The sequence below is a fragment of the Polypterus senegalus genome, chromosome 11, assembly GCF_016835505.1.
Source record: "Polypterus senegalus isolate Bchr_013 chromosome 11, ASM1683550v1, whole genome shotgun sequence".
NCBI classification, from domain to species: domain Eukaryota; kingdom Metazoa; phylum Chordata; class Cladistia; order Polypteriformes; family Polypteridae; genus Polypterus; species Polypterus senegalus.
The window spans coordinates 68,380,913-68,400,199 of record NC_053164.1 but is presented as its reverse complement, the minus strand read 5'-3'; the positions used below and the strand labels follow the sequence as shown (position 1 = coordinate 68,400,199).

The window sequence follows — 19,287 nt, the reverse complement described above, 5'->3', positions numbered from 1 at the left end:
AAAGGAGCTCACTTCGTTGAACTGAGACAGCTTTGTGCTCTTTTGCAATAAAGTCTTATTCTGATTGCTCATCCAGAGACTGCATGTCTTTTCTGTCATTAGACTAAGTTTTTCTCCACAACATAAGTTGCAGAGCATGTCACATTACGTGACTGGCTTCATGGGAACATGCTACCGACGGCCTGTGACTCGCTAAGATTATGTAACTGAAGGTTTCAACTGAAAATCGCTGGAAAAGTCGCATAATGTGACATAGCCTTAAGAGACTAGACAAGGAACAAATCAGTCCGGGACAGGGAGAAAGGTCAGAATAGTAGAAATACCGATTAACAATCCAAAAAAAAACTAAACAAACATGCTTGTCAGGAAAGCTTAATTAAAAGAATAAACGAGGAACATCGAAAGACGATGGAAACGCTAGGCTTGAATTTATCTTAGCAGTGTTTAATATCAAATTTAGAGCTCAAAGAATGCCATGACACCATCTTAAAAAAACATGCCGCGGTGATGTCACATGCATGAAACTGGGAATGTGACTGTCAACAGTGGTGCTGCTAGTAAACAATATGGCTGCCACACAGGAAATAGCGATGAATGAAATAAAACCAAAATGCTCAAAATAACAATGATAACATTAAATCATCTAGTCATTCAGTCAAAACTGAAAGACAGTAATTCTAAACTGCAAAATACTCAAGATCATGACACTTTAGGTACATTTATTTTTATAGATCCTTGAAAAAAATTGCAATACATTCATTTTTAAATGTATTCACACATCCTCTGTGTTTATTCTACCAAAGCAGTTTACTTCCTGTATGGTATGGTTTGGAGTATTTGTGCTTTTCAGTGATTCTGAACAGACTAAAGCTGCCTTACTCACCTCTGCACAAAGGCAGGTGAAGCCGAAGGGCATTGCTGGAGTCACTTTACACACTCCTCCATTCTGACAAGGTGCTGACGAACAGAAGTCAATCTGAATCTCACAGTGATAACCTAAAAAGAAAGTCAATTAATAAGTCTGACACAACAATATAGAGAAAATTCAAAGTACTTCTCAAAAAAAAATTTGCCAAGAAGTGGTGTGTGAATCAGTGGGTTGTCAATGGACTGGTGCTTCATCTATGAATGATTACTGACTTACAAGCCAGTGGTACTGGGATACAAACATTTAAACAGGGATTAGAATGTTGTATTTCTCAAATATAACATACCATAAGTCAAACTTTTATACAGAGAAGTCCAGTTTCTTAACATTTCAAATAGCAAATGCAGAATAAGGCTGACATATTGGCAATAAATATATGCAAAGGACTCAGCTGTTGCAGCAGGTGACATGAAGAAGTGCAGGGTCAAACTGCTTTAAACACCAGTCGGTGATCATAAACACGTCTAAATGCTTCTCTTGAGATCAGCAGACACACTAATTGGAGACAACACCAAGACAGCACCGCACGACTACACCTGATGAACACTTTCTAACATGCTTTTATGTTTTGAATTTCTGTTCCCTAATTTGTCTCTTGTTTTAATGTCAGTAGATTACTTTTGATCTACAAATATGTTGATACAATAATAAGAAATCAAATTCTGAAACTGCAGTTCACCAGAGCGACATTAGAGGAGTATTTTACCTTTTGGAATCCATAATAATGAAGAAGATATTTCTTCAGTTCAGTTCATTCTCATGCTACTTTAGGGTACAATACCGTGCTATTTTCAAAATCTTTTAAGCCACAGAAACAGCTCCAGGCAGAGCAACAGTACCATATGAAATTGCCAGTTAACCTAACCCACACTTCTTTAACGATGTGAGAGAAAAACTTTACGAAGGCAAAATCTGGACGTGGGTCTTGAGCCCAGGATTCGGTGCCATAACAGAAACAACAACCACTACAGTACAATGATAATTCAAAAGCAACAAGACATTTGAAGCTTTCTTGAGCAATTACAGCTCAAACTCTGGTACAAGATTTTCATAATATTTTATTTAGTATCATAAAATCACAACAAATGGTTATAACATCAGGTCCAGTATTCATTTTGTGCTAAGATCTGATCAGAAGAATGTATTAGGACAGGGGTAGTGAACACCAGGCCTGGAGTGCCGCAGTGGCTACAGGTTTTCATTCTAACCCTTTTTCTAATCAGTGATGAGTTTTCACTGCTAATTGACTTTCCCCATCACTTTAATTTGCACCTAAAATCTGGAATAGCCTGCCAATAGGAATTCGCCAGGCTGATACAGTAGAGCACTTTAAAACACTGCTGAAAACACATTACTTTAACATGGCCTTTTTATAACTTCATTTTAATCGTAATTTAACTTAATCCTGATACTCTGTATGTTCAATTCATCATAACAACTATTCATGGTGGCTCTAAAATCGGTACTGACCCCTACTCTCTTTTCTGTTTCTTTTTCCGGTTTCGTTGTGGTGGTGGCCTGCGCCACCTCCACCTACTCAAAGCTTCATGATGCTCCAACAATGATGGACGGATTAAAAGGAAGAAGTCTACGTGACCATCATCATCATCAAGCCCTTCCGTGAGAACCCTAAATCCAAAGAGGACTGTTTCATTTATGTTAGGTAGAATGCCCAGAGGGGACTGGGCGGTATCATGGTCTGGAATCCCTACAGATTTTATTTTTCTCCAGCCGTCTGGAGTTTTTGTTTTTCTGTCCCCCCTGGCCATTGAACCTTACTCTTATTCGATGTTAATGTTGATTTATTTTTTATAATTATGTCTTTCATTTTTCTATTCTTTAATATGTAAAGCACTTTGAGCTACTGTTTGTATGAAAATGTGCTATATAAATAAATGTTGTTGTTGTTGTTGTTGTAATAGCCCTGTTAGAAGAGTTCAGCCCTCTGAATTGATTCCTTTCTTCATTAAATGACAGCCAAGAAGAAATGAGATGTGAAACGAAATAAACCAGCTAAACTGGGGCTTCAAACTCCAACCAATTTCACTCCAATTACTTTCTTAATGAGAAGCCAATTCTTGATGTTAATTAAACCCGTTATTTAATTTCATGGCTTGTTGCTGCTCTTATTCTGCCACAGCACACATTTCAAAAACTGTTGTTTTACTGTTCTTTCTAAGAGCACCGTCAAAATGCTTTGGTGACCTGAGAGATCTACCTTACTAAGACCATCACCTCTCTTTAATTTCAGATATTGTGTAATGGGCACAGGAGAGTTGGTCATGTGGTGGCTTGTTTTGTGTCTCATTAATGTTTGGCTACTAATAAAGGAAAAAGAAACAACTATGGGGCCTGAGTCAAGTTAATTAAAAGAAGTAATCAGCAGCAAAAACTGGTCACTAATTAAGAAGATGGTAAGAATGAAAACCTGCAGCTACTGCGGCACTCTAGGTCTGCAGTTCACCACCCCTGTATTAGGAAATCCATTTATCATCTTGATTACAATCCCAAGATCTGAACTGATGACTGAATGTAAAACATTTCAGTGAGGAATGAACAGTCTTTGAAAAGCTCTGCTTAGGTGTTTCTGATATTTGAACTGATCACACTGGAAGAAAAATCATGTGACAGCAATAATGAACTATGACAGCTTAAGCAGCAGCTACCAATCCATTAGATACGTAGAGCCGAGCTTTCAGTAGGTGTAAGATGTTGTAAACCATGCCTCATTCTGTTTTTGCCCATACCTGTGTAGCCTGGGTTACATGAACATTGGTACTGGTTGTTTCCGGGCACACACTGCCGGGTTCCAGGTTTGTGACACGGGTTGGATAAGCACTCATTTATATCTCCTTCACAGCGCAGTCCTACGTATCCCGCTGGACAGACACATTCATAACCTCCAACTTTGTCAACACAAGATCCCCCGTGGTAACAGAGGGGTTCAGCCTGTGGCAGACAGTCATCATGATTGACTTCACAATAGGAGCCTGCAAAAAGGATTGAATAGAAAAGGCTACAGTAATAATAATTACTGCATAATTGTTTCTATTGATTTTCTTAATTTTTTCAAAATGTATTATCATGGAATCACAGAAATGGCTGTAACATCAGGTTCTTTATTAACTGCAGTCTAAAGTACTGATACAGTGTGGCTTATTTTATGTTATTTGAACAGTCATAGTATGACATGATGGCACAGAAGTCTGAGCTGTTGCCTCTTTGTAATGAGCATGAATCTATGAGAAGTTTGCACGTTCTTCCTGAGTTTGTGTAGGTGCAGGTTGAGTTAATTGTTGAGTCCAAGTTGCTTTGAATGTGAGCATACATGAGTGGTCCTGAGATAGACTGGCACCCTGTCTAGGGCTGTTTTCTGCCTTGCACACACCACCGCTGGTTTGGGCTCTGGCCCCCTGTGAGCCATTACTGGATTCGGTGAATCTGACAATGCTATGGTAGGTATCTGAAATACAAGTATGCTGGTTTTATTGCAAACTTTAAACAGGGCTGGAAGAACATCCAAAGTTGATTCCTTGCTTGAACCTGATGATGACAAATCTCCAGCCACTGCAATCCTGAATGGATTTTCTGTTATCTTATGGTTGCTTCTGCATATAACAAAAATCTTCTGACACGCTTTTGTTGGTTTATATAAAGTGCTTTGAGGTGCCATCTTCTAACACAGAAATTGCTTCATAAACAGGCCAATTGCCAAAACTGTGTCTATGATTAAATACATAAAGTCAAACTTTTGTCAAACGTTCCCTCACAAGACACATTTTTATGACTTAAGAAGAGAAGCCTGTAAATGTAAATATAGTGCAGAAGTAATGAAGCAGGATTCAGTGAAAACTTTAAGATTGGAAGATGCCATATAGTTTTAAGCCAGGCTTACCTTGGGTGCCATTTGGACAATTGCAGCGGAAGTGGTCAATGAGGTTTAAGCAGGTGCCACCATTCATGCAGGGATGCGAAGAACATTCATCAATATCAATGGAGCAGTCTGTGTCCGTAAAACCACGAGGACACTAAAAAACACACATATATTTGTTGATAAAAAAACAAAACTTTTTATATTAGTCAGTCTTGCATTCACATGGGTTTAGGGGTCAGGACATCTTGCCCACTTTTACAGAGCGTAGCCATCTTGTTACCCAACCTGAAATGAGTCAGTACAAAGAGCAGGATGACTGAATAGAATGACTTGCGTGATTTTAAGAGTCTGTCTCCACAGACACAGAACTGCAAAATAAATTAACAAATAAAAAATTACATAAAAACTTCAATAGTGATTTTATAATATACAGCCAATTAAATATATCAGGTCTTCCAGGCCATTTCTAAGTGATGTCTGTATCATTAGCATGTTTGAACTCAATGGCAGTTTAAACACAGAACATAGATTCATAAAAATTTACAGCTTACAACATTTAATAAAGAAAGTACAGTTAATACAGTTACAAGAGTGACTTATAGACAGATTGATAACTAGTTGTGAAAGGTGATAGATAGATAGATAGATAGATAGATGTCCAGTGTAATGTTCAGAGCCATCATGAACTGAATTGCTCCCTCCTCGTTTATTTCTTGCACCTCTCAGTATGAATTTTATTCATAATTCATTTGTTTAAACTTTAAGGTTGTTAGATTTTATTAAAAACTAGCCATTCCCCATGGTATGGAGTAAGATTGTTGTACCGCGGCTCCGCTCGCATAGTAGTGTAAAAGGACAAACTTTAAAAATCAATAAACATAAAGGTATCACTAGCTAAGCGGAGCCAAGTTACACTCCAAAACACAGAGGTAGACCGACTCCTTACTCCTGACGTCACGCTTCCACCTCCCCACAACCTGCAGTCTCTGTCTCGGATTAGCGCGAATATATCGCTCCTGCAAGCAAACTATGATTCCAAGAGCGATGAGAGTAGTTGCAAATGTTCAAGCAAATTCTAGAAAAAAGCCCAATCTAAATCCGTTAAGTAGTTCTCTTGTTCGTAAGCTAAGCGAATATAAAATACACCTCAAGGCTGGTGCGTGAGTGCATTGTGTGTTCCTCGGATACGTGCAAATAAATAGGTACCGAAAGTGAACTATGGTACATAGCGCAATGAGAGAAGTTGCAAAATCAACCAAAATGTTCAAGCAAATTTTAGAAAACAACCCGATTTAAATCCGTTAAGTAGTTCTCTCATGAAAAGTGGACAGACATACAGACAGGGTTTTATATATAGCGATTCTACTCACTTTGCAGGTGTACCTCAGGCCTCCCAGTGATGTACACACACCATCATTATAACATGGCTTCTTCAAACACGGATCAATGCGCTCCTCGCAGTAGCTGCCCTGATAACCTTCTGGGCATTGGCAGTAATGTGACATAACAGTATCAATGCAGAGGCCACCATTTTGGCAAACAGTGTCCCGATTCAGTCCTGAGTAAAGCAGAAAATAACAGCAGTCACAGAAGGGACCGAGACAGCAACTCCAAACCTTTGTCTAACCTACTAGACCAGCACTGGCGGAAATGTTTCTACTATGTTTTAAACATCCATTCTGCATTTCCACCTATCTGCCTTTGGAAGTGTGAGCTAGAATACAAGGTGCAATGCAGGATCTGGCTGTGGATAGGACACTTTACCATCATTAGTCACAATCACTCACAACAGGGAAATTTAGATTCACTGAGCAGCCCAACATACACGCCTTAAGAATGCTGCAGGTGAAAGTCTACAAAGACATGGGAAAAGCAATAGTAACTGATCTCCGTTTTCGCAATGAGTTCTTAAATGCTTTCTATATCTTACCTTTTTGTTTAGCCACCCAATCACAGCCTTCTCTGATGATGTTACACTCAGCACCTCCCCAGTCAGATGGGCACTCACAGTAGAGGGTGCCATTATAGTTTACACAGTGTCCACCATTTTTGCACTGGATACCACCACAGATCGAAACATGAGTCTTTGAAAGAGGAGAATGAAATCAGTGCAATGACCATAGTGACACATAAAACATGTAAATGGCAAAGTTCAGTCATTACCTGACAGTGGCTTCCGATGTAGCCAGGCACACACTGGCATATGTAGGACCCCTCAGGGGTGTTTATGCAGGTGCCCATGTTCAGGCAAGGACTGGACATACATGGAGTCACTTCAAACTGACATCTCTCACCAGTGAATGCTGGAGGACATTGGCAAGTCACTGCCGTCAAAGTCGGGTAACACTGGCCGCCATTTAGACATGAGCTGAGGGACAGAAGAGATGGTGAGGATACTGAATTCACATCTGGTCCAAGAAATTGTAAATATGAGCTCCTAATACAAGCTCAGAAAGTCGGGTAATAACTATAGACCTCACATTTTCATTAATCCTGATTGTTGTTTTCCTATGATCACTAAAAGAATGATGTAGTGAGAACTACTTAAATTAATATACCCATAATTTAAATACAATAAGTCATACATAATTAAGGATTCAATATATCATGTTAAGCCCAAGTTCACATTTACTGCCATGTGTTCATAGTCCAATGACATTCGTACTTGCAGGTGTCCCACAGACTAGTTACAGTAGTACAATGCAAAGAGCAAGAAATAAATACATACACAGACAGTGAATACAACATCATACTTTAAAGTAAAGTCATTTACTTTTAGAAGTAAATGAACAAGAAATTCTCATGCAGTCTTATAAGTGGCTGTTGAGCAAACTTGTGACCTATGGATTAATAACATCCATGAATCTCATGATGCAAGTACTAATGGTTTTGTACCATTTACCAGAACAAAGGAGGGAGAAAAGTGACCGTTGAGGATGGCAGAGGTCTTCAAAGCATACATTTCTAAGGCAGTATGTGTGTTCTACATGTCCTGAACAGAAGGCACCCATGTGCCAGTTATATTCTGTGCTGGAATCACCACCATCTGTATTGTTTTGCAGTCCTGCTCTGAACAGGTACTGTAACATGGCCAGGGCCTGATCCATCCTAGACCTAAACAAACTCCAGCTTCTAGTCTGAAGCAGACTCTCACAATTACATACTTCTTTTTATTTGCTACCTTTTCAAATGCATATTATTAAATTATAATTGGCACAACCCCACATGGGTTCATTGTGCATCTTGGCAGCATTTGTGCTAAGCTCAGTTCTTACACAGCCCCACTCTCTGTGAATACTTGCCAAATAAGGCCTTTGCAGTTCCCTCTAGCTTAGGACCTCACCATGTCTAAATCCTACACCATAATAACACCAATGAGGATAGACTTCACTTTACAAATTGACAATGGATATCACAGATGGAGACATCTTCTTTACCATAACTCAGATATTTTGTGTTACTGCAGGTCATCAGTGGTAGTAAATCCAAGAAATTTAAAGCTATTCGTCCTCTCCACAACATCCACTCCTTTGTAGATGGGAGTTTTGGTGACTAATTGGTGAGACTTATCCCCTGACACCATCATTACTGGTGATCAGTCCTACTGTAATGGTGCCATCAGCAAATTTAATGGTGGACTTGGGGATGTGTCATTGCGAAAAAACAAGTACAGCATGGGTCTTAGCACACTACCCTGTGGAGCAGTGTTGTATGAAGTACCCAAGTTACTCCAACCCCAAATCTAACCCTAAAAGGGAAGTCACCTTTCCGGAAAGTGAATTTGATCTGATGGAATCTTATCTTAAATGTGCTCATGTCTGAAAAGTAAATGTAAATGTATGATCTCTCCCTGTTTACATATATGTAAGGCAATTTTATATATATAGTGGCCTCTAGGAAGAACCATTAAGCCTCAAACCCCAGATGCAATTACCCAGGCAAAACCCAAATTCATAATCAATGTTTTTTATTTAACACAGTATATTTCCAAAAACATCTTTTCCAATTACTCCACATAAACAAATCCTTTCCTTTATTCTTCTTCTACTGTTTAATCCCCCTCTCCTTCTCTTCTCCTCTCAGACCAGCTACTTCCTTTATGCAGGACCCAGGAGTACTTCCAGGGCTGTAACACTGTTCCTCAATGGCACTTTTGGGTTAGGTGGAACTCCCATGAATAGGCACTGGTAAGCCCAGCATCACCACCTGGCAGAACTCATGGAGTCTGTCTAGTGTTTTGGGGGAGTAAATTAGTAAAGTATCTATCTATCTATCTATCTATCTATCTATCTATCTATCTATCTATCTATCTATCTATCTATCTATCTATCTATCTATCTATCTATCTATCTATCTATCTATCTATCTATCTATCTATCTATCTATCTATCTATCTATCTATCTATCTATCCCAGGTAGGTTTTCTCCTTCAACCCTCCATTGTACTAGCATTCTGTCCAGTTACGGATCCTTGATCAAGTACTTCTGGGATGCCAGCATATCCATTTCTGTCTATCTCTTGGCTGCAGTAATGACTACCCTACCTATATATTGGGTCGGCCTCCTAACCAGGTAAGGGATCTTGAACCAGCCCAGCTGTCTTTGAAGCTAAAATACTTCAGGCTAACTTCTTTTTACATGTCAGTCATATTGGAATCACTGAAGTATGAGCTAAAAAGTACAACTTAAAGCGGTGACATTAAGAGGGAGAGGACATCTAAATGACCGTGTCCTAATTTAGTGTGAAGAATGCTAATATAAGAAGCATACAGGCTTTCTGCCTTTAAGAAGTAGTTAATACATTTCTGAAAACTTTGTTGGAAGCCTCTGAAAAGCAAGGTCCTTAACCTGCAATTGCTCTTGCAGGGAGAACTTGGGGGTTGGTGGCAGGACTGGCACTCTAGCCACTGTAAAAAAGTGTGGTGTTAAGGCGTCACCTGTTGTACGGCTGTGTTTGGGTCCTAATTTGTGATCCTGAGGTGGTTTGCTGTGTAGTGGGTGCGGCAACAAACTGTATCAGTGCTTACTCCTAACCTCTCTCCTCTCCTCTCTCTGAAAATATAAACTGATGAACAAAGAAAAATGTAATATAATGAGTGGCACTCCAGGTCACTTAACATATTACAGCACCTGAGGCCATTAGGAGGATTTCAGCCATATGAACGCTTATGTGGAGTTCAAAGACAGCCAAAGCTTAAATGAGCCTGGTGATTCATGACATGCCACTAGGTGATGCTATGCACACATATAATAGCCTTTCAAGGATTTAGGTACGTAATCTCTGGGATTTCCATTAATATGAGTAAACAGTTCCTGAAACATTAGAATCTCTATAATTAAACCACATAGAAAAGCAGCCCATTACTTCTATAGTAAAATGATGCATAAAAAGAGTTTTTTGATAGCTATTAGTCATTGTATTAACAAAAGACTAATAGTCAAAGCATATTGTCACACTGCTTTTGTTGTTTAAATCTTCATACACATAGACTTTGTGTTATTCTCAACTGATAGAATTTTGAAATAAGTTCATTTGCTTTGAGAAGCTTGCACAGAACAACATCATATTTGTATTCTGAGGATAAAAAATAATGAAACAAGGAACCATACTTTAAATATTCCAAAAATCAAGTAAAGAGGCCCAGAAGCTAAGCAAATCTCCTTGCCTCTCTATGGAGCCACAATACAGGGTGGTCCAGATCTAATTATGCAATTTTCATTACACTATAACTTATTAAGTTTATTACATAGAGAATTCAGAAAAAAATTACATGACATTACATGGAAAATCAGTGAATTAATTCAATGAACGTTCATTTTTGTTTATTACAAGATATTTTGAACAATTCTTTTGTCTTGTATTGTTTCCTGCATTGCATTAAAAGTTGCATAATTAGATCTGGACCACCCTATAGTTAGGAACCAAGAACAGAGAAGCAGCGCTGGAGTAGAATTTCACTGTATTTATTTTTTGGCTATAAACAAGTATACGCCATCTACACCGATCTGCTCCTGTAAGAAACATATTTCTGCTGTTGGATAACATTTTATGTGTATGTGTGTGTGTTAGACAGCAACATATTTGGAGTTTTTACAGTCAAAAAAATATGGCATACTGGGACCCAGACTGACAAAACTGCTCTCTAATAAAGATGAGGATATTTCAGATGGATACTGGTGGTAGTTTTGTTTGTTTACCTGGCACTGCACTGTGGTCTTGTTTCTTCACAGTTTGTTCCACCATAACCAGTGCTGCACTCACACAGGTAGCCTGCATTTCCATCAAGTCGACAAGTCCCTCCATGCTTGCAAGGGAAGCTAGAACAAGCATCCAGCTCCTGCACATCTTCGCAGCTGTCACCAGAGTAGCCTTCTGGACATGTACACTTGCGGACTCCTTTGACAAGTGAACACTGTCCACTATTCTGACATGGGTCTGAATGAGTAAAGAGGGATGTGTGATTAGTCAGGACTGCACTGCCTCTTTGCTTTAAATAACAGAACTGCTTGCTGCACTTTGTTACTTACTGAGCTTGCACTGGTTCAGCTGTTCTTCACACTGGGTCCCCGAGTAGCCTTCCAGGCAGGAGCACTCAAACCCACCTACTCTGCTCACACAGCTTCCTCCATTGTCACATGGATGTGAATCACAGCTGTCAATGATGATTTCACACTGGGGACCTGAAAAAAGACTAAACTCATGGATCTCTCGGCATATCAGGCAACACTTAATGAGCCTCACATTGAGATGTTCAGAATTTATTACCTGAAGTTCCAGGCTGGCATGCACACTCATATTTCTGATTTCCCAGATCTTTGCAAAGTCCTGCATTGGCACAGGGTAAGCTGTGGCAGGGATCAATGCTGATATTGCAGAGCTGTCCGGTATAACCAACTTGGCATTGGCAGGAGACCTCACTCAGTTTTACCACGCAGGTTCCAAAAACACAAGGATTACTGACACATAAATCTTTTGTTTCACATTGCCGTCCTGTGAAACCTGTGGGGTTTAGCACACAGAAGATATCAGATGCTGTAATACTAGAGCATTATTCATCATCCGTGGATCTTTATAATTTAATCATTTTTCTGGTATGAATGCCAAGTGTAAGACAGGACAACACCTGAACCAAAGAAACAGCAATGACAAGATCACAAGCAAGAATCAACAGGATTAACTAGCTGTAGCGGACTGGAATTCTTTCTAGGACATATTTCCTATCATCCTTCTATTGCTAGGTAGATAGAACATCCTATGGCCTGATGGTGTCTACGTTTAAAAAGAAAAGAACTGATTGTTGGACCTCTAATGGTCAGATGAATGGGAAATGTCTACCACCCGACTAGCCAAGTGTCTTCCATTGTTTAAAATCTTTAATTTGTATGTATTTGTATGTGGTGTCTTAGCAATGTGCTAATGTCACCAAAACAGCACTTGGAATTAGGGTAAGCCTGATCATTTCATTTTCACTAATATTTTCAGAAGGAACTTGGAATCCCCAAATAAATTTCAAGGCTGTCTAGACTGGCGTTACGTGACACACACTCTCGGATTTATTGCTGTTCTGCTCCCTTGCTCCAATTTTATTTTGATTTTATGAAGTCATAGTGAAAATGAAAAGAAGTCAGTTACAAATAGTTACAAATTTGCAGTAAAGAACTTGAATTTGCTAAAAATGTATATTTAACCAATCAGCTACAATAATACTTACAGGCTTTGTTTCAATGGTTCTAACAAACACTATCAGCAAAACATTCAGTCTACCCACTTCTGTAATTCTGATTCCTTACAACTATTAACGTTAATATTCCTGAGACAGTGTTAGTAATTCTGTATAACAAATCAGCTATTCTAGGACGCAGGACAACTGTGAATGGAGAATTTGCACTAGGAGCATGCAAAGAGACTGAGCCACCAAAACTGAAGGGCAAAGTAAAACTCAAAGTCGTACAATTGAATTGCTTGAATTGAAAGTAACTACAGGTACTACAGTCCTTGAGAGATTTATTAAGTGGATCCACCGAGGGATAGCGAGTGATACAAACGTCACAATGTTTATGACGTCATTTCTCGTGACGTCAATAGTGTGACTGAATTGGCCACATGATAACACTCAGAACGTCACGAAAGCAATAAAAATAAGAAGTTCCATCCATCCATCCATTATCCAACCCGCTATATCCTAACTACAGGATCACGGGGGTCTGCTGGAGCCAATCCCAGCCAACATAGGGTGCAAAGCAGGAAACAAACCCTGGGCAGGGCGCCAGCCCAGCGCAGAAAATAAGAATTTTTGAGTCAAAATAAAAAACAAACGTTGAAAAAAGAATCCTCAATGTATCAAATCTGGAACTGAATAAAATGGCATGCATAAAATCGCTCAATAAGACTACAGGTGGTGCCCTGAACATGGACTCTGTGTCAATGAAAACACTTTCAAGGAGTCCAAGGTGATAAAGTGGATTGATTTCAGCTTTAATACTCATGTAGATAAAACACTGTAGACAAAGCATCTTAGTCTCTAAATGCCAACTGTAGTTGTTCCGATTTTATTTTAGTTAGCCCTTGCTGTTGTACAAATTTCAGTCACAAGCACACGTTACATCACGGTGTCCTGCATGACTTGCAAAATTCAATCCATAAGTGAATTATCAAAGAATATGGAAAAAACTGGAAATGGTTCTGTTGGAAATAGTGGGAGGGAAAATAAACACTAAGAGCAGCAAAAAGAGCAATTAACAGTGCAGTAATATGCTTTATGTATTCCATGTAGGTAAGAACCAAAGATCTATTGATTTAAATAATGTACTAGTGACATGTGTAAAGGTTTTACTTGTAACTTGTTTTGAGTCCTGCTATGACCTGCTATTATTGGAATGCGTACAGTAGAAGTCAATGACGTAATCATTATTGTCTTGTGCCTGAATTCCTGGTGCATCATGACATGAGCTGTCTGGGTGCCCAGACTTGAATATCTAAAGGAATTTAAACAATAAAAAGTCAAAACATCCTGGGTGTGCCACTTACCTGGCTGACAGTTGCAGATATACTTTCCCATCAGATCTAAACAGTTGCCGCCATTCTGGCATGGGCGAGACTCACACATGTTGAGGTATCTGTCACAGCGTGGGCCGGTGTGGCTAGGGGGACATCTGCACACAAATGAGCCAATTGTATTTTCACAACTGCCTCCGTGCTCACAGGGTCCTAGTCCTTTAAGTGCAGAGAAAAATCAGACATGTTAGATATCACAGTGCTCTTTGCTTTACTTCATTTTATCATGAACAGCTTTGCCATTCAGCTCTCAGTTTTTTCTTGGAGTTCTTAATTACTTGGTAAAGCCTCAATGATTGTTAATATAAGAGAAAAAACTTCATGATTACGCCTGTGATTAATGTGGCATGAACATTTTATTGTCCCTGAATGGATGCTACTGGACCATTTTCATTTCATGTGGCCAGGTAAAATGTTAGTAGATTAGCAGAAAATACTACTTTATGACCATGTGAGTGAGCCTTTATACCCGATACCCGTATGGAGTAAAATGTGCTAAAATTTAAAGTCTAAAAATGCATATATATCTCAAATTATGGACTTGTGAAAAGATGCCCTTATTATCCATCCATCCATCCATCCATTATCCAACCCGCTATATCCTAACTACAGGGTCAAGGGGGTCTGCTGGAGCCAATCCCAGCCAACACATGGCACAAGGCAGGGAATAAATCCTGGCCAGGGTGCCAGCCCACCGCAGGGCACACACACACACACACACCAAGCACATAGTATGGACAATTTAGGATCGCCAAGGTACCTAACCTTCATGTCTTTGGACTGTGGGAGGAAACCCACGCCGACACGGGGAGAACATGCAAACTCCACGCAGGGAGGACCCGGAAGCAAACCCGGGTCTCCTAACAGCCCTTATTATCATATATCATATATCATATATATGGGTCATATATGAAACATACTGTATTGATATGGATTGTTTTTTCTTCTATTCACTTTTGTTATAATTTGGCTGTTGTTCTAAAATAAACTGATGGACAGATGTAATTTTTCATTTATGCTAATTTGTTTCTACTTTGTTTTTGATGTATTTGGTCAAATCTGTATCCTGATATGTGACAGTTCTGTATTTAGTGAGTGGTGTAATTTATTCTTGCATTCTGCCTTGCAGTTTGTTCTGTTGTATTGTATTGCTGAGGTGGCAATGATAGATTGACCATCTAGCTCTGTGAAGAGGATTGCTTGTGTTCTGTTTTGTGTGTTGTATTGCATTTACTCCATTTTTTGACACCCGTTGCATGCCTAACCTACCCCATAAGGGGGTCTCTCTCTGAATTGTCTTTCCTAAGATTTCTTCCTTTTTTTCTTGTCTTGTCAAGGTTGTGGGGGCTGTCAAAAAAACAGGGCCTGTTAAAGCCCATTAAAGCATTCCTTGTGTGATTTTAGGCTATGCAATAAATAAATGGTTGTTGTTATGAATGGGTTTGGTAAAAGCAAAAAAGAAAACAAAGGAAAGAAAAGATTTTGGTAATAAAGCTAAGTTAAATATACAGGTTTTCAGTTGATCCCAAATGAGCAAATTGTTACTCAAGTGGAGGGCAGCGCTTGTGGAAATCAGAAATAACCAAAACAGACATCAAAACCTGTAGTCAGAAAAAAAGACCAAAAATCTTAACACTTTGTAGTTGGCCATTCCTGAACTTGTGCTAATTTATAACTTAAAGAATAAGCTAAAGACTGGATAACCTACTGAGTGTGTTACCATCTCTTACAGAGCAAAGACTGTTGGCGTCTTTGAAGCTCTTTCTCAAGCTTTCAAAATATTAGATAAAGTAACCAGCTCTTGTTCAGTTTAAGTGAGATTATCTTATTTTCTTTACTTTTCTATATTAAAGTTATAAGGAAGTCTGGACATTTTCTTGGCATTCAGCATAACAGGATCCCTATTTAGCTCACAAATTTTAAAAACCATTAAAAATGAAGTTTATACTATAGTATCTTAAATATGATATATGTCCATCCAGCTCTAACTTAGCTCAAACCTTTGTATATAAAAATCAATGAATACTTTTAAAATCATCCGGTTTCACTGATGAAGGTGAGCATTGTGCAACGTGCATTGAAGTAATCATCCAATATGGCGCTACAACAATGAACTTCCAGAAATTATAAAAAGATTTACTTCTTATTTCATACACTGTGTGACTTTCCAGTAAATCCACTGTGACTGAAATGATACACTTACTGTAGTATAGCATTACTTAATAATTAACTGTTCTAGTCAAAGATCTGAAAATAGTTTAAAATCAAGAATTGATTACACAAACATCAAAACTGTTACAGACCTGAGAAAACATGTGTGTGTGTGTATGTGGGGGAACATGTTTAACAGTATCCAAATAAATAAAAAATAAAAAAAACACATTCTGAGGTAGTAGTGGTGTGAAACCAAAAATAATTATAAACATCTTTTCTTTTTTTTAATCTTCCTCTGTAATCCCAATGCTAAGGGCACCTGTAGTTTATTTGTAATTATTGATGCTTTGTCAATCCATAATGCCTTCATTCAAAGCTGCTTTTAACATTTTTTAATTGAGCTTTACCAAAGAGTAGATAACAAGGTGACAGGCCAGAGTATACTGTATTGCGGTGAGCTCCTAATCTACAAAGCTCCATCAGCTCACCCATGTTGCACTCGTCCAGGTCCATCCTGCAGTCTGCTCCAGTGAAGCCGCTACGACAGATGCAGACAGCCTCGCCGGTCACGAGATTGATGTTACAGGAGGCATCTTCATGGCATGGACTGGAAAGGCAGGCATTGTCTATGTCGCACCTCAGACCTTCAAGAATAGACATACAGTAGAAATGAGTTTCTTATGTAGGATGTTCAAGTATGGCGTTATTTCAGTGCCACTATTCTGGCGCGTAAAAAATATTGCAAGTGCAAGTGTTGCATTTTGAGGAGAAATTTATTTTGAGCGTACAAAGCTGAATTTGAGTGAACAAAATTCATTGCTGCGTGCAAAAATGTATTTCAGTGTTTGCGCTTATCCATATACACACACACAATAGCACCCCTCTCGCTCAGTTTTTCATTTGCGCTTGCTGCAATGTGTTGCTAGCGCTTTAAACATTCTCTGCTGCAAGCGCTCAACTCTCTGTACACCGTTATAAGTGTGCCACAAAACCAACCAATCACAGACTTGGTTTCAAAAATTCTGATTGGCTCTTACGGTCTCCAATCAGCTCGCTAGCTGCTGCATTCGGAAACAGTCCGAAATGTAGCTAAATCCAGCTAAACTCAATTAAACCCCAATTTGCGGATAATATCTTTAATTATTTTATTTTAAAATATATTATTTGTTAAGACTATCCCTCTATCTGCAAGAAGCGAGGCTGAGTGGACAGTGTTTCCGGTGTCGGAATGCAGCAGCTAGCGAGCTGATTGGAGACCGTAAACCAATCAGAATTTTTGAAACCAAGTCTGTGATTGGTTGGTTTTGTAGCACACTTATAACGGTGTATAGAGAGTTGGCTTCGCAGCAGAGAATGTTGTGGCGCAAGCAACACATGCGAGCAAGCGCAAATGAAAAACTGAGCGAGAGGGGTGCTATTGTGTGTGTGTATATGGATAAGTGCAAACACTGAAATACATTTTTGCACGCAGCAATGAATTTTGTTCACTCAAATTCAGCTTTTATGCGCTCAAAATAAATTTCTCTTCAAAATGCAACACTTGCACTTGCAATCTTTTTACGTCGCTCAATATTTTTACGTGTGCTCAGAATAGTGGCACTGAAATAGCGCCATATTCAAGTGACAATTTGATGCAGTTTAAAAGGAAACTGATGACAGAGCTGAATGAAATCAATCAAATCGTCTCGAGCTGCAGTTTCAGAAACACAACGTAATTTACTCAGCTCTAATTGCTTAATGATGGCAGTCGTTCCTTTTGGTAAGTAAATTGATTTATAATGTTAAGCTTGATTTTCTGGATGTAGCAGTAAGTCTGCATATTATAACATGTATGAGTCTGTTTCATTTTAATGAGATTTATTATATTTAATAGCACAGTTTATCATATAAAAAATTTTGCAATGCTCAATATATCTCTCAGTATTTTGTAATCACCTCTAAAGCACTTTATAAATGCTTAATTTAACTGAAACTGATTAATTCATATAATCACATCAATATGATGATTCTACATTTACTTATTTGGCTGATGCGTTTATCCAAGGCAACTTATAACATTTATGATACAATTGGATGCATTTCTTTTTTTGGTTCTCCAATTGGAGCAGGTCAGGTGACTTGCTTAAGGTCACATAGTGTCAGTAGCGGGATTTGAACCCACAATGTCAGGGTTTGAAGTCCAAAGCATTAACCACTACAACATACTGCCTGATTCTAGCAGGTCCCTGCACACTGCAACATATGTCTGCATGAAATCAGTCAGTCAGTCATTTCCATCCATCCATCTATTGTCCAACCCACTATATCCTAACTACAGGGTCACAGAGGTCTGTTGAAGCCAATCCCAGCCAGCAAGGCAGGAAACAAACTTTGGGCAGGGCACCAGCCCACCACAGGGCACACACACCAAGCACAATTTAGGATCACCAAAGCACTTCTGGGAGGAAACCCACGGGGAGAACATGCAAACTCCACACAGGGAGGACCCAGGAAGCGAACCCGGGTCTCCTTACTGCGAGGCAGCAGCACTACCACTGCACCACCGTGCCGCACTTGCATGAAATCATTCTTGTTTATATTCATGAGTGGTTTCTAATTAGAACAAACGTGTATGCAAAACAGGGGGAAGTTAACAAAACAGTTAAATACAAACCAGGTAAACCTGGCACACAACAAGAAACATTTCAAAGCAACATAAAAGAAAGAGCACGTTTTGTGTGTTATATTTGTGACAACAGGTCATTTCACTGTGACAAACCACTCTGCAGAACAGTAACAGCCATATCACGATACATTAATTGTATTAGGATGATAAGCCACAATGTTATAACAGCAGATTAATGCTAAACAGAACAAGCTGTCCCACTTTCAGTCTTGTAGTTTTCATCACTTTCTATGGTCCATTATAAGGACCTACACCAAAACTGCAATTTTGAGTGATATGCTTCAAAACAGTTTTTAATGCCAGAAGCAATGCACAAGAACACTTCACATCATTTTTAAGAGCTTCCAATCAATTGTCCCATGTTTCCCGTTCCATGTGGCGCTCTCACTTCTGGCATCAAGCATTCAAACTACCTCAGGAACCTGGCACAGTGACATTTGGGGAATTTGACTGAGGTAGTACACCTGTCACACTGTAATGCAAATATTCAAAGGTGAACTCCATGAGGAAAGAAAACTCCCTTGGAGCAGAAGGGCCAATGCTCTCTTTTCCTGCTTGGACTTCTCTGCACACTAAGCATCTATTGTTTTGCGTTGATCCCATGCTAAAGT

At 39.1% G+C, this 19,287-nt stretch overlaps 1 protein-coding gene across 1 annotated transcript in view; it reads right to left on the bottom strand.

Moving 5' to 3' along the window:
• LOC120539128 (neurogenic locus notch homolog protein 1-like) overlaps window positions 1-19,287 on the bottom strand; it is a 68,313-nt gene that overhangs the window by 20,732 nt on the left and 28,294 nt on the right. Inside the window, exons 5-15 of the mRNA XM_039768922.1 lie at window positions 16,500-16,655; window positions 13,831-14,016; window positions 11,569-11,802; window positions 11,331-11,483; window positions 11,001-11,238; window positions 6,966-7,170; window positions 6,733-6,886; window positions 6,173-6,360; window positions 4,824-4,956; window positions 3,676-3,918; window positions 884-996 (exon numbers count right to left, since the gene is read on the bottom strand). Of these exons, the coding sequence (XP_039624856.1) occupies window positions 884-996; window positions 3,676-3,918; window positions 4,824-4,956; window positions 6,173-6,360; window positions 6,733-6,886; window positions 6,966-7,170; window positions 11,001-11,238; window positions 11,331-11,483; window positions 11,569-11,802; window positions 13,831-14,016; window positions 16,500-16,655 (2,003 nt within the window). The remainder of the gene's footprint in view (window positions 1-883; window positions 997-3,675; window positions 3,919-4,823; window positions 4,957-6,172; window positions 6,361-6,732; window positions 6,887-6,965; window positions 7,171-11,000; window positions 11,239-11,330; window positions 11,484-11,568; window positions 11,803-13,830; window positions 14,017-16,499; window positions 16,656-19,287) is intronic.